At 33.5% G+C, this 25,821-nt stretch overlaps 2 protein-coding genes and 2 long non-coding RNA genes across 4 annotated transcripts; 3 read left to right on the top strand and 1 right to left on the bottom strand.

The window, feature by feature from the left end:
* Window positions 1–7,926: 7,926 nt before the first annotated feature.
* LOC122276142 (receptor-like protein kinase HSL1) lies at window positions 7,927–11,633 on the top strand. Its single transcript, XM_043085642.1, has 2 exons — window positions 7,927–10,765; window positions 10,985–11,633. The coding sequence occupies exons 1-2, from the start codon at window positions 8,050–8,052 to the stop codon at window positions 11,374–11,376; spliced, it is 3,108 nt and encodes a 1,035-aa protein (XP_042941576.1). The 5' UTR covers window positions 7,927–8,049; the 3' UTR covers window positions 11,377–11,633.
* Window positions 11,634–15,870: 4,237 nt separating this feature from the next.
* On the top strand, window positions 15,871–17,755 carry LOC122275395 (putative receptor protein kinase CRINKLY4). The gene has a single exon (XM_043084428.1). The coding sequence runs from the start codon at window positions 16,200–16,202 to the stop codon at window positions 17,199–17,201; it is 1,002 nt and encodes a 333-aa protein (XP_042940362.1). The 5' UTR covers window positions 15,871–16,199; the 3' UTR covers window positions 17,202–17,755.
* A 2,801-nt stretch (window positions 17,756–20,556) lies between these two features.
* LOC122275651 lies at window positions 20,557–22,229 on the bottom strand. Its single transcript, XR_006228618.1, has 3 exons — window positions 21,628–22,229; window positions 21,111–21,263; window positions 20,557–20,837 (listed from the first exon to the last, which is right to left on the bottom strand). It is a non-coding gene; the product is annotated as an uncharacterized LOC122275651 (long non-coding RNA).
* Window positions 22,230–22,261: 32 nt separating this feature from the next.
* LOC122275652 lies at window positions 22,262–24,817 on the top strand. The gene is made up of 2 exons (XR_006228619.1): window positions 22,262–22,467; window positions 24,374–24,817. It is a non-coding gene; the product is annotated as an uncharacterized LOC122275652 (long non-coding RNA).
* Window positions 24,818–25,821: the final 1,004 nt, after the last annotated feature.

Consider the following 25,821-nt stretch of genomic DNA (forward strand, 5'->3'; position numbering starts at 1 on the left):
GTACATCAATGTATTACATAAACATCGTATACATTTTTTAAAATAAAATAATAAAATTTATTATATTTATTTATACTTTAAAAAATATATACATGATATTTTCACAAAATATAATTATAAATATTATTTCAATATTAAATGTCTGTATAAATTAAAGAGTCATCTGTCCTCGTCGTCTCTTCTAACGGATACAAGCTTCTTCTTTTTTTCTTATGATAACATAAATAAATACACGTGTGTACTGATAGCGAAACGTAAACGCACCTGATGATCATCTATGACCTGACTTTGCCAACACGTCGGGGGATTTATCGAGGCCAGCAAGAGTGAGCTTTTATTTTTGTCCTGTTTTCTCCCCCGTGAAGTTCCTTCAATTCACCCACCTACCTACCTATATTGAATAAGGGTGGTGACAGGGTTATTACCCTACTACTACCCATATATTATTCTAATTCATTTTAAATTTTTTTATTATTTTATTATTTTTTTAAATATTTTTTTAATATACTTAATTATTAAAAAAAATTAAAAAAATATATAACTTTATTAATATTCATTTTTTTAATCATTAAATAAAATAAAAAATTAAAAAAATTAAATATAAAAATAATAGTAGATAGATAGTAAGTGGATTGTAAGCTATCATTAGTCATTGAACAAAGTGTAACCACATTGAGTTGGTTTAACCCATTTCTAGTTCGACTGATGATACGGGTCATTGCTCTTTACAATCCATATATAATTAATGTTCTTTTTAAATTCCAATGCATCAAATAAAAAAAAATTAATAAATATTTTTTTTATAATTATTATTTTATTTTATAATTATATAAAAATTGTGATTGAGTTATATATACTTTTACCATTTATCCGTTTAAAAAAATTTAAGAGATGTATCATACTGGACTCTATTTTTTTAAAAAAATAATTACATAATGTTTATATATTCTAAACTGTATGTATAGATATTTTTTTTCGTTCTATTTTAAATATGATAGATACAATAAATTTTACACTTTATATATAAAAACTAAATTTCTGTTTAAAGATGTGATATTCTCGTTTTATCATAAAATATTATATTAATTATTTATATAGTTGCGGTCTAGGAGATTATCTAGTTGTTAATTCTTATTAATTAAAATATATAATATCTACTAAACTAATCAATAAAGACAATATAATTCAACTTAAAATATAAAAACTGTCATATTCAAAGGAAAAATATAGGAATCTTGTTGGGAGCTCCTACTCTTTTTTTATAGTTTTTTATTTAATAATTAAGAAAATATTATTTAATAATATTATATATTTTTTAAAAAAAATATTTAAGATTGTTAAAATAAATAATGTGAAAAAAAAGACAAAAAAAAAAAAAATTCAAATAACCTAGCGGAGGCCAGCGGTGAGTGTAGACCCACCCATATTCAAATCGTACTCCGGGGCTCTTGAGAGAGGGAGAGGAAAGAAACAAGCTAGGCATCATTATCAAATGTCGAAAGAGGGGGGGAAGGGTCAAGGGGGACTGGGAGTGTGTACTGGAGTGGCAGCGATTGACTAGGCGTAACGTAAGCCATCAACACACCAAACAAAATCCTGAGTCCCTGACCAGTTTGCCGTGGCTCGTGTCTGGGCGTGGGTTCTGTGGCCTGAAAACCCTACTAGTTTTGGCTTAAACTAATAAAATGTCTGAATTAACATACAAACAAACAAACTCGGTCGTGGAGTTTAGTGTGGGATTCGTACCCATTGAACTTATTGAGAAAAGAGAAAAAAATAAAAAGGAGAAATTTGGGTCCAGTCTGACAGATTTCACTGCTATTCTTTGACTATCTTTGGGCAACCATCCACGAGATGAATCTTATGCTTCAATATCTTCCCCCCTCCAAAACCCAACTCCCCTTTCAGTTCCTAAAGTTGTCACCATGGCCAGTACTGCAAAACTGTCAATGTCTTCCTCTGCAACTTCATGTGGCTTACGCACTACAACTGAAATCTGTCCCTCAAAATCTCTCACTAGTTTAACTAAATAAATAAAAGAAACAATTTCTATAAATTCTAATTACATAAATTTTGCACAAAGTTTTATAAAAATATAGATATTATCTTAAAAAAATATAAAAAATTTATTTATTTTAATTTGATATATTATTTTACAAAAGTGATACGCAAAATTTGTTTATTTACAACTCGTTCTTAGCGCGCATTACTAAACAAATAATGAAAATGATTACACGTAATGGGGTCAAATGGCAGCATACACGCGATAGTGATACATCTAATTTTCGAATGCTGTTGGATAACACCTTGCAGGTGATTAATTAAGATTTTATTTAGATAGTGAATTAATATAAAATGAGTTGAGATAAAAGTTAAAAGTTGAATAAAATATTATTATAATATGATTTTTAATATTATTATTATTTTGTGATTTGGAAAAATTAAATTATTTATTATATTTTGTGTAAATAATTAAAAAAATTATAATGATAAAATGAGATAAAATGAAATACTTTTTATATTCAAACCGGATATTTAACTTAATGATTAACTTGAGAGTTAGAAAAATGGTTGGATAATTTAAAATATGAGAATTGATTCGTACAAATTTAAAAAAAAACAAGTTTCATACATTATAAAAAATAAATCACACTTTAAAAAAGTGTGTATATATATATATATAAGTGAGAGCCACCTTTTTACAACGGGCATAGGCGAAATTTGTCTATATGATATTTGTAGATAGCTAACATCACTCTCAAAATATATATATATATATATATATCTTAGATTAAACAATTAATAATATAGTTTTTTTTTTTTTTTGGGAACTTGAATCTTTGACCACCAATTGATATGTTATCCTCACGGTCAAATATTATAAACTTCGGATAGCAACAAATAAAACAGAAATCGGCTTTTCAAGAAGAGGGTTTTAAGATATCTTTCCTCGAATTAAAACGACCAAAAACTGATAAACAGCACACTTACTCACAAACTTCTGCAAACAATTAATGATACTTAAATGTAAGTGATTTTAGATTTTATTTTGGCCATTGGTTGCAATATCTCTCTCTCTCTATATATATTTCCCGTTCATACTAATTCATGTTATATCCATTCAACTTAGGCATACGTTAAAGGCACACTGTTTTTTGAGCCATGACGTTTTTGCTTGGCACACTCCAATTATATATTATGCCTATCGGAGTTGGCAGAAACAAGCAGAGATCACGCTTTTGATCAGTCTCAACACTGAACGCGCGCTTGGTGCGATCACAAGCATGCATTTCATGAAGATTTCACATTTTCTCTGCTGCTATAATATTTTTTAAGGGAATTATTGCGTGCGTAGAGTTCAAAATATAAGCTAATTCCAATGCTTCAACACACTATTTCCATTAAGAGTTAGTTTAGATTACTCGCAGTACTACTGCACGTAGTAAAATTAATTTAAACAGGACAATGCTAGCTACTCACCGCCAGCGTGTATCGTTGGGTGTGCTAGTAGTATATTTATATTTTTTAAAAAATATTTTTAACTATTTTTAAAAATATATAAATTTATTAATCATTAAATAAAAAATAAAAAAACATAAATAGTCAAAATGAGAATACAAAGCTGCATGAAATTACAAAATAGCATTTTCGATTTAAATATACCAATTGACAACCTTTTTCGTGAAAAAATATGGCTTAAAAGCCAGCATATCCTATCCAAATGCCAATGACTCATCAAGTTATAGTCAAAGACTCAAAAGTATTAAAATTGATTTGCGTTGGAATAGCCTGGCTTGAGCTGTGAGATACAGTATTTCTATCTATTTTTCTAAATTTGACCAGCCACTACTCATATTCCAAATATTATTTTATTGATTAAAGTATTCTCAAATATGTTTGTTAGATAATTAAGTTGAGAAAAATATGTTTGAATAAAAATTAAAGTATTAATTAATATATGAAGTGTATGTAAAATATTAAAAAAATTAAATTAAAAAAATTATTATTAAAATATATAATATTATATTATTATTTTAACTTTAGACCTCTAGTCCAATGTAAATTAATATTTTTATTAATTTTGTACTTAGTTAAAAACTCTAATTTTTGTCCAATTTTAGAATTGATAATAGCTAATGTATTGCCATTGGTGGAAATCAGTTCAAATCTTAATTTTTCCCTTATGCATGCATGGCTTTAGCTTGCACGAAATCTCCAACCTTCGTAGTGACATGCACCATGCAGTGTTTCGGCTTTGAATCCCTATTCAACAGTATTTATGGTGCCGTTTCGTAGCTTCACCGAAGGTCCGAAAGTGTCTGCCACAGCCGCTCGCAGCTGCAGCCTGCCTGCCTCGAAAATTCGAAATATAACCGTCGGACATGCCGAAGTATTCAAGCTGCTTCAGCCTATTAAGCCAGCGCACACAACATTGCAGGCATGCTTTTCACCTTTACGCATGCATGCATGCAATTAAACGTGCGTGATGGATCTTAATCCACTTTAAAAAAAAAAAAAAGAAAAAGCCAACTTGATCGGAGGGTAATAAATAAATAAAAATTGTAAAACAATTCATGCATCTATATTTTAAAACGAAGAATATTTTTATAAAATATGTAATAAAAGTAACTTCTCACGTATCAATAGGTAGCAATAGTAGCCTACGATCCAGTACACCTCGTCGATGTCTCCGTCTCATCATCCATCGGCTCCACGATGCGACCTACGCGAAGGACGTCTTGTCCTCTGCTTCTTGGCACCCTAAACTTCTTGGGACTCTACATTGATTCCCTTGCTGCTCTCTTCTCCTTCACCAATTACGTGCACCACCTGCGTCGTTTGGCTCGCTTGGATTTGAAGATTGTTTATTCCATCTTATCAATATATTATAATTTTTTAAAAATTTTTATATAAAATATAATAAATAATTTTTAATTTATTTTTAAAAAATTTTAAATAATAATAATATTAAAAAATTAATATTTAAAAAATATTTTATTTAATATCTAACTTTCTTATAAAATCATCTTTCTTCAATTCAAATGAGTAAGAAATACAATCTTCCAATCCAAACGAGCAATTTCATTACGTACCAAAAGCGTGGGAGTTGAACCGTGTAATTATATATGCTACATTTTGAATTCGATTATCTATGACATTTCCACAAGAGAGTTATATAATTAATTAATATTTCACGTCGAATATGATTCTATATTAGCGAAGATGTAGCACGAGCTGGGTCTGGAGAAAGAACAAAAACCATTATTTTATTTCTGTTGATTATTTTTTTACAAAAATCATAATATAATTAAAGAAATATGATCTTAATCACTAAATATAAAATAAATAAATAAACAAAATTTATGGGAAGCCAATCGGACCAACTCTTGGGAGCAATAGCATTTTTCTATTTAGAGCACCCATAATAGCTTATCTATCACATCCTTTTAAATATATTATCAAAACTCATTTTTTCTATTTTACTTAGTGACTTTTATAATATTCTATATATCAATTTTTTTTTCATATTATTTAAATATTATATTTTTTTATTCATTTCAAATATTTTCTTTAATTACCAATAATATTATCATATATTTTGATATTTACAATATCTATTTATATACAATATCATATAATTATGTTCTATTTTAAATTAATTCAAATTCATAAGCTAAACCAAAATATAAATTAATTCAAAAAAAAAAAGATTATATAATGAAAATGTTATATGAGAATATTCATTCTCGATAATTGTAAAAGAATATTCTTAAGATATTATTTTGTATATTCTATGAATATAGTTGATCTATAAATAATATGTGAGACTCAATTTTATTAGAATATCACCACTCAATTTGGAAAAATGAATCATGTTTAGAATATAGTAAAATTAATTGGAAGTAATTACGAGTTGGTATAGAAGGTGGCATTGCCATCGATTGAAATTCTGAAGTTGAAATTTCTTACGAGTTCTTAGCAGATGTAATATAGATACTTGGTTGAAATTCCTTACGACCTCTTGACAGATGCAAGATAGATATTTGAAAAGCTTGAGACAGATTACAAGACAGAAAGGTTGAAATGAAAATAAAAAGAATTTGAAAAAAAGGAGAAATCACATGAAATGAAAGAGAAAGTAATTAAAAATGTTTATATTTGATGAATAGGATATTCTACATGTAGAGGGATCACTATAGCAAAATATATAATATTTTTAAAATACAGAATCTAATAGAATAGCATTTTAAGAATATTTCTTTATATTTTGAAGGAAAAATGTATTTTATAGTAACCATTGGCGGTGTTCTTATATTTCACGAAAATTATTGTTATATATAGTCGTGAAATGTGTAAACATCACTTAATCGTTTTGAAAAAAGAATAAAATTTATTATTAAAAAATTAAAATTTTTTTTTATACGAATCTTATATTAATTTACTCTTTTTCAAAAAAGTTACAAGGTACCTGCATAATCACTGCAAATATCCTAATCTTCCACGAGAGAGTAACTACATCGTTTCTGTTGTAGATATCAATTATATGTGAAGTATCCACCTTGACGGAGTAAATGAGATTATCCCAATTTTTACATTCTGTCATGGGTCACGGGTGGCTGGTACTTCTGAGTTGGAAAGTCGTCCTAGGGAAGGAAAGTTACCCGCTATGTTTCAGTCTATATGGCCCTAAAATTTAATGAGTATTTATTAATCATATCTATACATTATATTTATTTTAATATTTTTAAATTTAATATTTTTAAATTATTTAATTTTTTCTAATCATCTATAAATCATATATTTAATAAGAAAAAAAAAATTATATATGATATATAGTGTGTGATGACTTATGAGTATAATTTTTCTTATAATTATTTTGATTAATTTCTTTATAAAGGACAGATGTTTGCCTCCACAAAATTAACCATCTTACTTACCTATATATATAAAAAATTATATAAAAACAAATTATAAATTAACATAATTTACTATCATACGTTAAATTTATTTATAATATAAATAATTTTATAATTTAACATATGTTAAATTATGTTAATTTATAAATTTATTTTAATATAATTTATTTTCAGCTCTGTAATTATATATGTTTGCTAGGTGCTCAATTGTTCCTGAATGTATTTTCAAGTTTATTTCTAAAATTATTTAATTGAATTGTGGAAACGAATTCCTGATTCACTTACGTCGTGTTTATTGCAGACTGGACTTGATATGGCGGATCATACGAAAAGCAAAATGTTGCCCTTGAAGATGTATTCCTACAAACTTGCACTTCACGCGTTCTCCTTGGTTTCACTGTGAATGATCCACTACACAGTATTTTACAGAAATGGCACTGTAATAATGCTACTTTTTATATAGAGATGTTATTTATCATTTTTGTTACCATATATTATCATATGTGATTTTTTATTTTATTTTTATACTTATATTTAAACACAATAAATATTGTGACTTATTTATTATTATTAAATGATAAAAAATATCTAGTAAAAATTTATCTAATAATAAATGTGATATATCATATATATATATATATAAATAAAATGAGAGCATGGTTTATACACTATTCTTTTAGATAAAATAGCAGAATCAATAGAAGAAGGATCTCTCGAGTCTCGATCACGCAAACAAAGGTGAGCTCTAAATTTCTTTCTTTAGGGAGGCCCATAATACAGTAAAATGGGCATCTGAAACTCAAGTACAATATGTAGCTCCATATTCACCACCGTACGTACCCACTTGGGCTCTCTCTCTCTCTCTCTCTCTCTCTCTCTCTCTCTCTCTCCTGATCTGTATGTACGGAAATTTCATAGTTGTTGTAATATTATCATTTATTTTTGCCCGTAGACGAAGCAAAAATAATTAAGGCATGCGAAATAGAGCAAGTAGAAGAACCAGCCACCTTCAAACTTTTTACCCTATCACACCGTTACCAATGTTCTCTCTCTTTACACGCGCACACATTCATCTCTGTGCTGTCTTCCTCTGCTTGACTCTCTCTCCTACAGCCTTCATTAGCACAATCAAATGCACATTCTGATCCTCACTCTCTCTTTCTCCTCTTTTGTCCCGCATATATCACGCCCAACCACACCGTTTCTCCTCGTGAAAACTCAAACTCACTTCTTCTCTGTTACCCATCCACTAACAACAATGCTTCTCCTTCTCCTTCTCTTCCTCCTTTCTGGTCCGCCTCTCACCGTCTCTCTCAACCAAGAGGGCCTTTACCTCCAAAGCCTCAAGAACTCCCTCGAAGACCCGGACTCCGCCCTCTCCGCCTGGAACGAACGCGACGCCACCCCATGCAACTGGCCTGGGGTGATTTGCGACCCCATTTCCCACTCCGTCCACTCTCTCGACCTCTCCAACACCAACCTTGCCGGCCCTTTCCCTTCCCTTCTCTGCCGTCTCCCCAACCTCGCTTTTATCTCCTTCTTCAACAACTCCATCAACTCCACCCTTCCTCCCGACGTGTCCACTTGTCGAAGTCTCCAACACCTCGACCTCTCCCAGAATCTTCTTACCGGTGAGCTCCCCCACACCCTAGCTGACCTACCCAGTCTCCGGTACCTAGACTTAACTGGCAATAATTTCTCGGGAGATATACCAGACACCTTTGGGCGGTTTCAAGAACTCGAGGTTCTCTCCCTGGTTTACAATCTTTTAGACGGGACCATTCCGGCATTCTTGGGAAACATAAGTACTCTCAAAATGCTTAACCTTTCTTATAACCCATTTGTCCCCGGTGGGATCCCGCCGGAGCTCGGGAACTTGACGAATCTCGAGGTGATGTGGCTCACGGACTGTAACTTGGTGGGTGAGATTCCTGACTCACTGGGTCGACTCAAGAAACTCGCCGATTTGGACTTGGCGCTGAATGCTTTGCACGGCCCGATTCCCAGGTCTCTCACTGAGCTGAGCAGCGTGGTCCAGATTGAGCTCTACAATAACTCATTGTCGGGCGGGTTTCCTTCCGGGATGTCCAACTTGACTGCATTGCGGTTGCTCGACGTGTCGATGAACGAGTTGACAGGGACGATTCCGGATGAGTTGTGTCGGTTACCTCTCGAAAGCCTCAATCTTTACGAGAATCGATTAGAGGGAAGCTTGCCTGAGAGTATTGCCAACTCAACGGGCTTATACGAGCTCAGACTATTTCGGAATGGACTCACCGGTGAGTTACCCAAAAATCTCGGCAGGGATTCGCCACTTAAATGGCTCGACATTTCGAGCAACCAGTTTTCCGGCGAACTTCCGGCTGCTTTGTGTCAAAAGGGGGCGCTGGAAGAGCTTTTGATGATAGACAACCACTTCTCGGGTCCAATCCCGGCGAGTCTTGGCGAGTGCCAGAGTTTGACCCGTGTCCGTTTGGGTTTCAATCGGTTTTCCGGCGAAGTACCGGCTGGCTTTTGGGGTCTCCCACGCGTGTCTCTGCTCGAACTCGTAGGGAACTCTTTCTCGGGCCAAATCGCGAAGACAATTGTTGGTGCGGCAAATCTTTCCAGTTTACTCTTGTCTAGGAACAAGTTTTCGGGTCCGATACCAGATGAGATTGGATGGTTGGGTAATCTGGTTGAGTTTTCGGGTTACAACAATAGTTTCAACGGGTCATTGCCTGGGAGTATTGTGAATCTTGAGCAACTTGGGATTCTTGATCTTCACAACAATGAGCTTTCTGGAGAGCTTCCAAGCGGAGTTAAATCTTGGAAGAAGCTTAACGAGCTGAATCTAGCGAATAACAAGTTTACAGGGAAGATACCCGAGGACATTGGGAGGTTGTCTGTGCTTAATTACCTTGATCTTTCAAGAAATCAATTTTCTGGGAAAATCCCGCTTGGATTACAGAATTTGAAGCTCAATCAGCTCAATTTATCATACAATCGACTATCGGGTGAGCTTCCCCCGTTGTTTTCCAAGGAAACGTATATGAATAGCTTTGTGGGTAATCCTGGTTTGTGTGGAGATTTGGAGGGTTTATGCGATGGCAAAGAGGAAGCTAAGAGCAGCGGTTATGTTTGGTTGCTTCGGACAATTTTTGTCGTTGCTGGGCTAGTGTTTGTTGTGGGCGTGGTTTGGTTTTACTTCAAGTACAGGAACTTCAAGATGGCGAAGAGAGAAATCGACAAGTCGAAATGGACGTTAATGTCGTTTCATAAACTTGGCTTTAGTGAATACGAGATATTGGATTGCCTAGACGAAGATAGTGTGATTGGTAGTGGATCTTCCGGGAAGGTGTATAAGGTTGTGCTAAGCAGTGGCGAGGTTGTTGCGGTGAAGAAGCTTTGGCTCGGGCTTAGGAAAGAGTGTGAGAGTGTCGATGTTGAGAAAGGTCATGTTCGTGACAATGTCTTTGATGCAGAGGTTGAGACTTTGGGAAAGATTAGGCACAAGAACATCGTAAAGCTATGGTGTTGCTGCACCACCAGGGACTGCAAGCTATTGGTTTATGAGTACATGCCTAATGGCAGTTTGGGTGATTTGCTGCATAGTAGTAAAGGAGGGTTGCTGGATTGGCCAACGAGGTACAAGATTGCTTTGGATGCGGCTGAGGGACTTTCTTATTTGCATCACGATTGTGTTCCCCCAATTGTCCACCGAGATGTGAAATCGAACAATATTTTGTTGGATGGGGATTTCGGAGCTCGTGTGGCAGATTTTGGAGTGGCTAAGGTTGTTGATTCCACTGGAAAGGGACCTAAATCCATGTCAGTCATTGCCGGATCCTGTGGGTACATTGCACCAGGTTAGCCACGTTAACTTCTGGTAGCTGGCTTTGGTTGGTTTGTATGCATTTTCAACTTGATCTCGATCAAATTTCATCTTCATGTTCCAGTTACTGTCATTAATTAATTCCTGTCTATGATTAGTGTTACTTGGATTCCATAACAGATATGGTTTCAATGTATAAAGTCTTTGTTTTGAGCTCAAAATTTAAGTGCCCTTTTGCTTAAACTTGTTTCAGAATATGCATACACGCTTCGAGTGAACGAGAAGAGCGACATATACAGTTTTGGCGTTGTGGTTCTTGAGTTGGTCACCGGGAAACTCCCGGTTGACCCCGAGTTTGGGGAGAAGGATTTGGTAAAGTGGGTCTGTACCACATTGGATCAGAAAGGCGTGGACCACGTTCTTGATCCCAAACTTGATGCTTGTTACAAGGTAGATATGTGCAAGGTGCTCAACATTGGCCTTCTCTGCACCAGTCCTCTCCCAATCAATCGTCCTTCCATGAGACGGGTGGTGAAAATGTTGCAAGAAGTGTGTCCTGACAACCAGTCCAAGATGCCCAAGAAAGATGGAAAATTGTCTCCTTATTACTACGAAGATACCTCAGACCATGGAAGTGTAGCTTAAGAGCTTGGGTTCAAGTTTTATACTTCTATTGGTTTACAAAATATATTATATCCATGGATGGGGGGAGTGGTAGCTTTTCTTTTCTTTTACATTTTCTTAAGCTAACTCCACATAATTAGATCCACTTTGTGTTTGCTTGAAAGCGTGGGGAAAAGTACATGAGAGTTCAAAAGTGAAAGAGGGAGTGGATTTTTTTAAGTGTAAAGTAATACATCCTTGATGGATTTATCCAAAGATTGCGTAGCTGCTTGCATTAACACCTCTTCTTGAGAATGATGTTTAGCACTGTTTCTTGATGGTGGACTTTCTCCCTGGCATCACTCAGGCGATTTTGAAAATGTAAACCTTTGGCTACATTGTCAAGAATCATGCTAATTTTTACTTCTGTTATGATGAGAAGATCCATATATAGGGAGTCTCTCAAAAGTAGTCATGCGGTGGTGTTGGTGCTTAACTTCTTAATTAGAGCTTTTAACTATCCTCTCTGTGAGAATACACAGCGGTTTATGCTACTGTAGTACTGTTTAGTGGGAGAGGCATAGGGGAGGAGGGCAGCCAGCCTATACATCAAATTCAATTAAGAAGGTAGTAAGGTTGATACAGAAAGGGTCCCTCCCATTTAAGTGAAATAGCTCCCTCTCTTTGGGCTGCTCTTATAACTGAACTTTGTGGAGTCCAGGACTCCAGATATACACATCCTACTTATTGGAAATGACTAGGACATCTCATTGGTAATATGGGGTTGGTCCTACCCACATTCAAGTGTCAAAAAAATCAAATTTCCTAATATGCAACTTCTTCGTATTTGCTATGGATTCAATGAAAATATTAGAGATATTATTCTCTTTTTTATCCCGTCTAATGATTGTCAGTAAGTCCTGCAATATGCTTATTTATGAATCTGATAGGATGGGCAAAAGCTAGTCTAGAAAGAGCGCAATTACTACTGCAAGCCTGCGCTGAGAGCCGTCTGTTGTTGCTCTAATATCCAGAGGTACAATTTTGGCACACCCCATTTACTCAGTTGAGCAGCTTCCTTGTAAAAACGTTGTTAAAATTTGACGGCCTTCTTCATAACTTTATAAAATACAAATTTGGGTTTTGTTTTCATCCATTCAAATGCAATGATGCCTTGTGGATGGATACCAGCCTACAGGAATAGGTAGCCCCGTGAAGAGGGCAGGAGTTATGCAATTCGCCATTAAAAGTTATGTACTTTCGCTTTCAAACTCTATATACCCAATTAATGCACACTTTCGTTCCGTCTTCGTTCCAACTAAATTCATGAATGCTTAAAAGAATTGTGACTTTGACGAGTCGCCTCCGTAGAAGAAAGGTATGAGATTCTGGATCTCCTTAGATAATCCTTCATCAGAGATATTTGGCTAAGAATAATGTGGCATTTGTTTGCTTTGTTGATTATTCTTCACTTACATATTTCTTAGACACTCAATTATGTTGTTGTTGGGTCCAACGGGGGGTTGCCTTGTACACTAAATGAGAGTGGCAGCCAGTGATGTCTCAGATAAATATGTCTTAACAGGATAGACGGCTCATATCTCGCACTCTTGAAATTATAATATAAGGACTTTAAACTTTTCTCTTTCAAGTAATGCGACATGTCATTCAATTCTTTTAAACTTAAATTCAACCAAATCAATCCCAAAATCCCATTCAAAATAGAAAAGAGAGAGAAGGTGACTTAAGGGTAGTAGATGGGAACTACATACATAAAAACTTCATTCACATAAACATACTGTAATAGTAGACTCATATAAATTGATGTAAATACATTACGTTATATTGTAAACTTTTTTTTTTTTAATTGTAAAATAGATATGACATGTCACTCAAACCAATGACAGTTTATAAATTTAAATCTATTTGTGAATCTAGTAATTCTCAGTTACATGACAGTGTTATCCTCCCGTTTAATTTCATCCTTTTTCTGCTTTTACTTCCTCACTGGGAAATGGGCTGTTTGAGTTTGACCTTATCAAGTTTCGAACTTGAAATCCACTTTTGTCGGACTATCCAGCGGATAAGTCTACATTTCGATGTTTATCTGGAAAGATGAGCCCATCAAAATATGCAGAGCATGAGCCCACGCTGGGCATAGGGTTAGATGGACAGCTGTACTTGTAGTTGTGGGTTTCCGAGATATTCAAGACTTAATAATTCGGCCCCATAGGACAATTTTAATGTTCTTTTAAAAAAAAAGTTGTACTTAATAATAAAGATATTATATAAAAATAAATTTATAAATGGATATAATATATTATATTATAAAATTATTTTTATTATAAAATAAATCTAATAAATTCTATAAAATCACATCAATTTATAAATTTACTTTACGTAATTTCTTTATATTTATAGCAGTTTCTTGTTCACGTACATGCTATTGTCAGTTTCTTCTAGTGGTGCGCCACGTATAATGGGTAATGGAGATAATTATATGGATTTTTGCATGATTCTGACAAGCTTAAAAAACTATGTTCATGTGTTTGGGAATTTGACTTTTTTGTTTTTCCAAACTAGTACTTATAATTTAAAATTTTTTAAACAAATCCTTGGGGCTTAGTGCCTATTTGAAAAGATCCATTCTTTCAAGCTTCATTAAGTTTAACATACAACTATCATTTCATAACCAATCAGAAGAGAATACTTGTCATATTCATATACAGTCAGCTTTTAAACGGTCACGTTAGTATAAAATGTTGAAAAATAGAAAATCATAAAATAAAAAATGGATCACTCTATATATATATCTTTCACTAGAAGTCTTGAAATCGGACAATTTGAAAACGTGTTTTCTCAAATTGTCATTCACTTCACACAGCCATTTTGGTCGGTTAAGTTTAGTGCTGTAGAGTTTTAAGACGTTGGAGCGATCGGACGCTACCGCGTACAAGTACTCGTTTGATTTAATTTCTAACGAAAACGAGATGGGACCATTTGACCCTGCAACAAATTTTGATGGGCCCAATAAAGTTATCTGTTTCAGCTATTTGCAGGTGCGCTCCAAAACTACGTATGTTGGTGGCTCTAACTAAAATGTTAAAAGGATGTATCAATATTCCTTATTTCCAGTCATGTGAGGGGAGATTGTTGGGTTGTTCCAGATCGATTGTTGAAAAGATTGGTGGTTATTTTATAAATATGAGAAAAAACTCCATATTTTGAATTAACTTTTGAGGTTAAAAAAGGGTCCAGACCATCTAATACTGGTATCAGAGTCTAAATTTATCAATAGTCTCAAATTTAATAGTTTGTAGAAGAAACGAGTTATCACTACTCTAACTTAGGGCCCGATATGTAAGGGGGAGATTGTTGAGATTGTTCCATATCGATTGTAGATAGGGCTGTAATCGAGCCGAGCCAAATCGGTCTTTGGCTTATCGAGTTCGGCTCGACTCAAAATACTATTTTTTTTATTTTTTGTTCGAGTTCGACTCGATAAGCTAAACTTTCAACTCGAGCTCGAGCTTGAATTCATCCCACAAACGAGTTCAAGTTGAGCAAAGCTCGAGTTCGAATTCTTTATTTTTTTTATGTTTAGAATAATAATTAATAATTAATAATTAATAATTAATAATTAATTAATTAAAAAAATAAAAAATCTAATATTGAATTTATGCAAATAATAAGTAAAACCTCTATTGAATTCTAAAATTTTCAAAAATTTATAAATAATTAATATTTAACTAATTGATATTTATCCAAAATAGCAATATATTATATGCCTATATATATTATTAATACATACACTTAATATGATAGTATATATCTATTTTATATATGGTTTTCATATAATTATAAAATATACCTATAAAGTATATTCAATATATAAACATAAGTAATTAGATTACATATTATATATTTAATTATAAAAGTGGTATACTTATATTATTAACTAATACATATATATACATAGGTGTATATATATATTTATCAATATATGAATAATTTTTAATTGAGTCGAGCTAACGAGTCGACTCAAATATAAACGAGCTGGCCTTAATGAGCCTTAGTTGAGTCGAGTTTTGTCGGGTATGTGTCATTTACAAATCGACTGGGTATCTGCTTTCATGAACGTTTTTTTATTTTATTATTTTTTTTTCCCACCAGTTCAGTTTGATTTGAGTTTAACTAAACGAATATCGAACGAGCTATCGAACAAATTAGTTTATTTACAGCTAATTGTAGAAGGGGTTGGTGGTCAGTTTATAAGTGTGACCTCTTGAGCTAACTTTTGAGGTTAAGAGAGATTCAAAACCATGGCACCCAACACAAAACTACGCCTCATGTGCTATAACTTCCACTGGATTAGTCCTTTTCATGGTTTATTTGTGCCACACAAGACACATGTAGTAGGAAATGCATGCGGCCTCGAGTGTGGAAGGACGAATAGCAATCACACCTACTTCCTAATCAAGTTGAGATATAATATGGTTTCAATTCCTGACCTGTAAAACTTCTCTCTTACGTAGAAAAATCAGAAGCCCAATCCCAAAACAAGAGCGACCTAAGCATACGTCATGTTTCATTAAGGAGGCGGCCAACCGTGAACAAACTCTACACAACTAAAAACCATGGAAAGTTTCCAACTTTCTCACCCATCTAACCCCGCAATATTCAAACCGATACCCTCTATTTTCTTCCCCATCATATCTGTCATTGATTGGCGATCATGTTCCTTACCAACTTTGAATCCCATGTATATAAGCCGATTCAAACACCGTCATATTGACCAGCCAACCCCTTTCCTCTTTTCATATTTAAAGCTCTCTACCTAGTCAAACTCTGCAAACAGAACGAAGATGAATCCAATCCAGCATATTGCTTATTACGTTGTCATGGTTTGCCTATCCATCTCTCTCATCGTTCTTGGTATTGTTCTCTACTTTATTTGCAAGAAGAGATCTGCTGAATCCGAAGAACCACTTTCCATCAAGCCTTGTGCTCGTGCATACTCATTGACGGATATTGATACTGCCACTGATGGCTTCAACCACAACAGAATTATCGGCCGGGGCCGCCTAGGAACTGTATATGCAGCCATACTTGAGCAAGAAGAACTAGTTGCCATTAAGCGGATTCATCCACGGCTCGTTCTGAGCAATGCGGGATTTGGGTTTTCAAAGGTGATCAAATCACTTTCTTTTGCCCAACACCCCCATGTAGTGCCGATTATAGGCTTTTCGGAAGCTCCTGGTGAGAGAATTATATTAATGGAGTTTGTTGGCATGGCGAGTTTGGATTTCTATTTACATCAAAACCCAGATGGGGCGTCTCTGTTGGATTGGGGCGACCGTTTGAGAATTGCTGCCGGGGCTGCTCGGGGACTCGAATATCTGCACGAAGGCATCGCACCGAATATAGTCCATGGTTGTATCAAGGCCTCAAATATTTTGATTGATGTGAAATTTTGTGCTAGAGTTTGTGATTATGGGCTATCTTTTTTGGCACCCTCTGGGGAGAAAGGCCTTGAAGGGTATGTGGATGATGAGTACTTGGGTGACAGAGGAGGTGGTGCTTGCAAGGAGAGTGATGTTTATGGTTTTGGGGTGGTTCTGCTAGAACTTCTGAGTGGGAGAGGAAGTGAAGAAATGCTACTTGTTAAGTGGGCATTGCCATTGATCAAGGACAAGAGGTTTTATGAACTTTTGGACCCAAGACTAGTAATTCCTTCCGATATAAAATCTCTTGTTAGACTGGCTAAAGTTGCTTCAACTTGTGTTGGTAACTCAAGGAAGAGCAGGCCTTCCATGGGTCAAGTGACATCCATTTTGAACAATTTAGAGACGGAGGTATGTCTTTGATTCACAGGTCTCTCCAAAAGGAGCTAATGACGCAGTTGAGTTACAATATTGAGCACAATTCAGAGAGAGATTTTGAACAAATTGGTGCCCCCTTCAAGTCACGGGCAGGAGTCAAGTACTACTGGTCTAAAATGGTTGCTGCTAATATCATTTGCGGAGAATTTTCAAGAGGAAAATGAAGAAATAGGAAAAATGGTAGTATTTGACTCTGATCAAACGCCATCTTAATGTTGTGGGTTTGAAACGTCTTTGCCATGTTTTGGTTTTGTCCCGTCTATGAGAATTACTTGGGGGAGCTCTTGGAATGCAAAGGTGGGATGGTGCCTCCATATTTCGGACGGTGTGTTTATCTTTTGTTTGCGTGTGGGCAAGGGGGAAGATTGCTCTAGCGTTGAAGGCGTTGAAGGGACCCATTCCAATCTCCCAATCAACCTCTTGTTTTGTGCAGTACTTTTTTGGGTTGTCATTGCTTAATCATTTGATTAAACATCATCTGTATATCATTAATGTACAATTATAAACAAGGCCATCGGCTACAAAGGATTTGTGTTTTATTTTTCGTCTTTTAGCCAAATGCTAGAATAAATGTTCACAAGATGGATAGTATAACTAATAAGGACAAGCTATCCATCCACATTTTATTATTTGGCAGGAAGGTATCTTTTTTGCTGTCACTTCCTATTGTTCAAATTATTATTAGAATTTTGGGTTTCTGTCTTTTGTGGCTAGGCGGGCTAAAAAACCGGTTGAACCGATGATTCGATCTGATTTGGTATTAGCTTTTAAGAATTGAAACCAGTTCTAAATCGGTTTAGTTTCGATTTTCATATTTTAAAACCCGGTTTGAACTGTATTGGACTAGTATATATATAATATATTATATCATATGCTAAAATGTATATTATTCAAGTCTATTAATTTTATAACATAAAATTAATATAGCATTTAATATAAATAAGACACTATTTATAATATATTAGTATAATTAGACATTAATTATATTATTTTAATCTTATTATTCAAATATATTAATCTCACTTATAGGTTGAACACTACTTATACTATATTGGTATAATAAGACATTAGTGAATTAATAACTATTAATAATAAATACTAAATTCTAACAATTAAGTTTATTGTTGAAAAAATTATAATACTAAACTTATGTACTGTCACGCATGTGAATAATAAACAGAAAAAATTAGACTGGATCAGATTAGACCGAAACCATAAAAACTGAAAGTTTCGATTTTAATGATAAACTGATCCGTATTGATTATTAAATTTTCAACATTAATGTATACCAATTCAGTTCTAAAGTTTGTCCATAACCGAATCAAACTAGACCAATTACACTTTTACTAGTGGCCATGGAGAGAATAAGTTGGGGTCTTTTAGAGATTATTACTAATTATAAGACTTGTCAGTTTAATACAACTAAATTAGTACTCTCAATCTTACTGATATTTTTTTTAATGACCAAGAAGTTTTAAAGACAACATAAATGCAACATATCTTTTACCCAGTTAAATTTTAAAGCACATGCAGTGCTTCCATCACCCGTAAACTATTTTCCGATAAGACATGAGTATGTGATCCCTCAAAATTGTTGCATTCCTTTTAAGATGAAAGAGTGGCTTTACAGCCACCGACTCGGAATTTAAATTTGAGTCTTGACACGTGTAATTTTTTTTTTTTTTCATGTGTTTTAAAATATTTTTAAATATTTTAAAAATAAAAAATAAAATTCACAATATTAATAAAAAAAATACTTACTTAATCACTAAATTAGAAATATATATATATATATATATAAAGTATTAGGAGAAATGCTCGAGACCCATTATCAAAAACCCAAGCATTTTCAAAAACTAAATTTCATACTACTTGAGCCAACGTTTAAGAGTTTGATCTCAATGCTAAGTTACACATCAAGTAATAATAAATTGTTAAGAATTCATTAGGTCTAACCACTGGGATGGTGGGTGTAACTTATTATTTGTGAATTGTGAGTACGTAATTGGTTGATCGTCCGCACAAAAATCTTATCTTTCCTAAAGTTAGTTCGTTATGTTAATTATAGCTTCGACAGTTTTTTTTTTTTTTTTTTTAAGAATATAGGAATTTGGTAAATGCAACCAAAAAAAAAAAAAAAAAAACACAGTTTTATTTGCAAAAATATGTCTTTTAATCATTGAACCAGCCCAAATCCCATGGACTTGGCCCATATTTTGTGCATTTTGAAATTTGGTCTGGTCTATTATTTCCAAGAACGTGGTTAACCCCGAGAAGTGACGCTTTTGGGCTGATAGACTTTTGCAAGGAAAAACTCTTAACGTATCAGTTGAAAGGATGCTGTCTCGTTTATTTTGATAAATGAAATGAATTATGATAAAAATTAAAAATTAAAAAATATATTTTTAATAATTATTATTATTATTTTAAAATTTTAAAATTTAAAATTTTTTATTTTATTTTGTATGAAAATTTAAAAAAGTTGTAATGATTAGATACGATCAGATGAGATGTATTGTGAAAACAAACGATTAGTTTTAATTGTTAGATATTGTTTTGGAAAAAATTTATTTATCATCATTTTTATCATTATACTCTCGACATTTCTTAATGTGACATTAAATGATAGGCTTACAAGTAAAATGTAATAAAAAATCTCCAATAATTTAATATCATATAATTGAATGATGAGAGAATTATGATAAAATGGATGATGAGTAGCATTATTCATGATTACTTTGCCTATGTAGTTATATTTTTCATCTTTTAATTAATGTTCAATCCACTTCTTATACGAGAGAAGAGGCAAATATCATCAGATTGTAAGATTTATTAATTATGAATAGTATCCATTCAATATAAAATTATGGGTTGTTTTGATTATTTCACTTATCAATTTATTTATTTTTATTTTTTGAAACACAACTATTAAAATACCTCAAGTTTACCATATGAGAGTCATCTATCTCAAAATCTGCCATTAAACCTATCTCTTACCCTCGGCCCCTCACCCATCCACACTCAAAAGAAGTAATTTTTATACTTAATGGTTAAGAAAGTAATTTTTAATGAGTTTTTGATTTTTTTTTTAATATTTAAGGGATTTAAAAAATATTTGGAAAAAAAAAAATAGAGGGGATAGAATGGAAAGCTAGCTACATATGCCTCCCAATCAATGTGGATCTAAATTCCATTTTCTCTTTTCATTATAAGAGGATGATTTCAAACTTTGCCATTTAAACTTAATTTTAAGTTAAAGTAAAGTATCAGGACTTTTTGTAATTAGGAAAAGATAGTAATGAAATAAGATATATATATTTTTTTAATGGAAGTAATGAAATAAGATAAAAAGTAAGCTCTGGGTGAATACCTAAGATCAAATCATTTTACATTGACCATTAGTCATAATTTTGCGCGTTAAACTCGACTCCAAATTATCATTTGTCACCGGCCTTCTTTCTTTATTTTGAATGGGTTGGATTCATACAACAACATTGGGGTAACATCATCGACCAACATTTTCTTCGCCATGGGGTCCATGCCTATTAAAGATTCCTTGACCTAAGTCTCGGCCAGCTTCAACTCACCTTTAACATTTCTCCATTGACATAGACATGGTTTCTGTTAAATATACATTTCACCATAGAACATTAGGTTAGTAACCGATAGAGAAATGCGATGCTTATCAAGAGAATAATAAAAAATATATATATATTTTTATAAATAGAATTGATTTGATATGACGTATTATATTGTAAAGTTTTTATTTTTTTAATAAAATAGATTTAATTATATATTAAATCAAATCATATCAATTCATAGTTTTTTGTTTTTTTTTACAGTATTCTTTGCCGAAGTAGCATTTCTATTATAGAATATTTATGAGAATTTAACTTCAAACAAAATATGATCGCATGCTCCCATTGTTTTACGAGCTGAACACGATATTGCAGGGGATAGAACATGTTTCTCTCCAATTAATCGAGCTAGCATCCCGCAGCTTGTGTTTCTCTCCAAAATCGATGGAGCACATCCAACCTGTGTTTTCTGAACCCTATGTCATCGTCAGCATATAAGAGATGAAACCCAAAGAAAATTATGCACTAACCATACACCCTTGTCATCAAGCGCACATTAATATCATTAAGTTCTGTCCAAGTCCCAAATCCTGGCAAACAAAATAGACCCCAAACAACTAATGCCTTGAACAAGGATTGGCTAGAACCTAACTTTACGAAGATGCAATGCACTTGTCTTGAAAGTTTCTTAAATTTTCATATACATTTTTTCCTTTTGTATTTGGATAAAGGCAAATCATAGTGGATGTTAACGAAAATCACAATGGATGACAAAGTACTCATTAGAAATCATGCCAACATTACACGAAAAATGGGGCTGTTAACTGCCTCACCTTCAGCGGGTCTGGTCATGACAGAGATGAGGCGATGGCTGTTACAATGGGTGGCGAATAAAGAGACTATAGGGAGAAAGAAACGAAGCTGAACATTGATGGAGGGGCGGCAGAGCGAGCTATCAGCAATGGCAGCTAACATGTCTCAACAGTCCAAATCGAACACAAGTGAAGAAGACACTGATATATTTGTTGTTTAACTTGTGGACTACTATCTTCAGCAACACACTCATTTTAAAATCGAATTTCGTCGGTGTGAATCGATATTTTACACCAAGTCCTATTCAATTGGTGAATCATTATTTGTACGTCTCTATCAATCAACCCTGGCAATGGAGTATCCCAACTATTGATCCACATGCTACTTTCATTGATCATGAATTGCGATTAGCCATGACATTTAAAAGAACTAAAAAACAAAACAAAAAATAGTGATCCGCGGGGCAAAAGACTAAAGTTGGTTGATTCGCATCTAAATTGACTGTTTATCATTTTGGAATTTGGCTAACCTTTTGAAAACTAATTCACTTAGTTCCGCTTTATCAGGTTGACATGGTTGACAAGAAAGGTTCGATCGAAACTTTATTTAAAGCGTCTTGCTTTATAGCTGAACCCCCTTAATTTGTGCCTCCAAGCATGGTCATGCTCATCGTCACCCTGCATATCATCCCACCCACCCTCTCTCCTGGCTGAAAGCTGTGGTCAGACTCATGCTGATCTGGGCTGATGTCAAGCACTGTACTGCTTTTGGAGATCGATCGATCGTTGAGCTCAAGCTCTTGGCGTATTCCGACGTCGACGTTCGTAGGCCAAGCTTAATCATGTCAAGCTCCTAACCTTGTATATATCTTTGTCACTTAATTGGCTTTTTTTGTCACTGTTTTTTTAATACCCATTGGCCATTCCTGAGAGTTATGGAGTCGCGCGGGGTAGTTAGGCCTTTTCTTTTATTAAATACAAAACTTTTATGCTATATATGAATATAAACATCTGATTTATAACCAAACAATAATGAGAAATTACGACATAACACTCCTTAATTAAGATTCGAATTTTCAATTTTTTGAATATTTTAAAATCTGAAATATATTGGCCTCGTAAGATTTCTACTATTTCAGTATTTTGGATAATGATTTTGTAAAGACTTTTTTTCCCCTTTCTGTGTACTCATGAGTCATGACAGTTTCTTTCTGACACGTGCGCGCGCGCATGTCCCATAACAGGACAGAAATAACATGCATCTCACATTCAACGTTCAATTTCAAGACCCTGGCCACCTTGCCCCAATAGCAAAGACTTTTAGCTAGCTAGGCATAATTAATAATACTTGATTGAAAACTTTCCTAGATTTAGCCTGTCTAATAATATACCTTGGTTGATTGTTTTTGGTATGGACATTGACCATGCATGGCAATTGTTCCATAAATATTGTAATCCTGGGAGCAAAAAGTCTTTGATTTGCATGCAATTCTTTACTGTACGTTGTCTCGGCCCTGAATCTTGGCTAACTCTGCGGCTAATGCCTCTTCAACTTCCTATGGTTATAAATGTGTTTTTTTTTTTTTTTTAAGAATTGCTTAGTACACAAAAAGTTCTCACAAAAACAAGCTAATAATTACAAACTCGATCACGTATTTCATGTGATATACTAGATTTTATTTTATTGTAAAAATAATTTTTTAATTTAATTTAAGCACACATCAAGCCACGTGATGAATTTATAAATTCACTCTTATGGTATCTTTTCAGATTATTTCTCATTTTCCAGCTGTCGAAACTTTGACAGTAACTAAGCCACAAAGGTACAAAAGGGTTCGATCTCATTCAATGATAGAAGTGGCCTAGCCTCTGATCAGCTTTGATAAGAACTAGTCAAATATTCAATTGATTTATTCCTTAATAATTAGCACGATATGGAAAACGTCCTGCAATTTGTCTTCAGTTTCTCTAATAACAGATTAATTAATGTTGTTTTGTCATGCATGCAGTTTATGTTCATCGAAATTAGTTTTGGGGAAGTGAGATGATCTTATTTTAAAACTTTTTATAATTTACTTTCTAAATATCACTTAAATATAAATACTTTTCAATTTTTTTCATTTAATTATTATCTAATCATTACAATTTTTTCAAATTTTAAAATAAAATGTTGACTATTTTGCTCCTTTAACTTAAGTCACACATGGGTGAGAAGTAAAGGAGAAGCAAATCCTCAAATCTATAAAAATGAGGTTTAGTCTCATGGTTAAGTGCACTAGTTGAAAGCTTATTTAGTAACTTTTGACTTTAATTAAATTCCTCTATTAGCCTTTCGTAAAAGGGAAAGAGGTGTAAAGTTAAAGGTTTACTAATAGTGTAGCTTTGTGGATGTGTTTGGAATGAGAAGAAAAATTGTGTGATTGTAACAATTTTTTACATAGTGAATTTTCTTCTTTAGGTCTGATGGTTTTTTCTCCTGTTTTGGAGTTTCTACATAAATTTCTTGTGTTGTTATTATTTCTCTATTTTTTTTGTTATTCCTGCAAATGGTAGATCTTAGAGGGGTGAATTTGGGAGATCCAAATTCCTAACAATTGGTATTAGAGCCACTAGGTTCTTTTTGCAGGGTGGAGTTTTAGTGTGGTAGTGTGGATACTTACAGTCTAAGGAGGTTCTATCTAGGAGATTGAAAATTTTAAGTGTGTCTATTTTACCCCTTCAATCTTTCCTGAGAACTGACTTAGTGAGGTACTATTCATTTCTACAGTAAATTCATCAAATCAATGTCAGGAAGTAGGGTTTTAAATCCTATCAGATTTTAGGTGGAGAAATTGGTTTACACAAAGCGTTGAAGGACAGATCAACCCCTGAAGTCAGCAGTGATACTAGCGACTGGTGAAACGGCTAGTACAAGGAGCGAATTCGGCACGTGGCTCCAAGTTAGTAAATGGATATACTAGTATTGATGCTAATGTTGTGTCTCTCTCTATGAAAAAAGAGACATGTATTATTCTCATGACATGTGGCTAATTCCTAAAGTTACAACGATAGAGGATGTGTTAATGTTAGCGGGTCCACAAATTTACACACAGGCACTGGTTTGACATTGATGCAGGGTGTGTGGTGGAAATTCCTGTCGATAACTGATGAACTTCCAGGAGAGTCAAACGTGGAAGTTATACCATAATTTTTAGCAAAGTTGTTTTCGACATGGGCCGAAATCAAATGCTTGAAATTGGTTTATTCTGAATGTATATACTTTTATGGTGAAACATGAAGTAGAAGTTATGAAGATCTTCATTGAGGTGGAGCTTGACTGTGGGACCAGTCAAAGTCGCAAGGTGGAGATTGTTGACTATTTTGTTCCTTTAACTTAAGTCCCACATGGGTGGTAAGTGATGGAGGAGCAAATTCTCAAGTTTATAAAAATGAGGTTTAGCCTCATGGTTAAATGCACCAGTTACAAGCTTATCAAATAACTTTTGACTTTAATTAAATTTCTCTATTAGCCTTTTGTAAAAGGAAAAAATGTGTAAAATTAAAGTTGTACTAGTGGGGTAGCTTTGTGGGTGTGTTTGGGGTGATGAGAAAAATTGTGTAATTGTAACAATTTTTCACATAGTGAATTTTCTTCTATGAGTTTGGTAGTTTTTTCTCCTATTTTAGAGTTTTCACGTAAATTTCTTGTATTGTTATTATTTCTCTATTTTTCTTGTTATTCTTGCAAATGGGGTAAATTTGAAAGATCTAAATTTCCAACACAAAACATAAAAAATAATATAATTTTTTTTAAAGTTTTTGATATTGGAGGATTCAAGTCAAATGATACTTATTTGTTAGATAGCATGTTGATGGTGCTACGATATCTTGAGTTGGCAGGTAAACGCAAAGATGATAGAAAACCATGATCTTTCCATAATTAGGACAATTTTGGCTGCATTTTGGTATTTTGAACATAACTTTAGCTATGAATATCACCCAGTTTTGCTCGGTGTGCATATCTTTTTAGGCCAAAATCCACTATTTTTCCTTTCAAATCTTCATTTTTAGTTATTTTTTGCTTTTTATAGTAATATTTCATTTATTGTTTATGAAGTAATTCTGAATTCGTTTTGAGTCAGATTTTTTGTAGATTACTTATTTTATCATGTATTTAATTTTAGTATGATTATTGAGATTTTGCTATTTTTAATAAATTTATAATAAGGACGATTT

This window comes from Carya illinoinensis, chromosome 9 (genome assembly GCF_018687715.1).
Source record: "Carya illinoinensis cultivar Pawnee chromosome 9, C.illinoinensisPawnee_v1, whole genome shotgun sequence".
Lineage (NCBI taxonomy): Eukaryota > Viridiplantae > Streptophyta > Magnoliopsida > Fagales > Juglandaceae > Carya > Carya illinoinensis.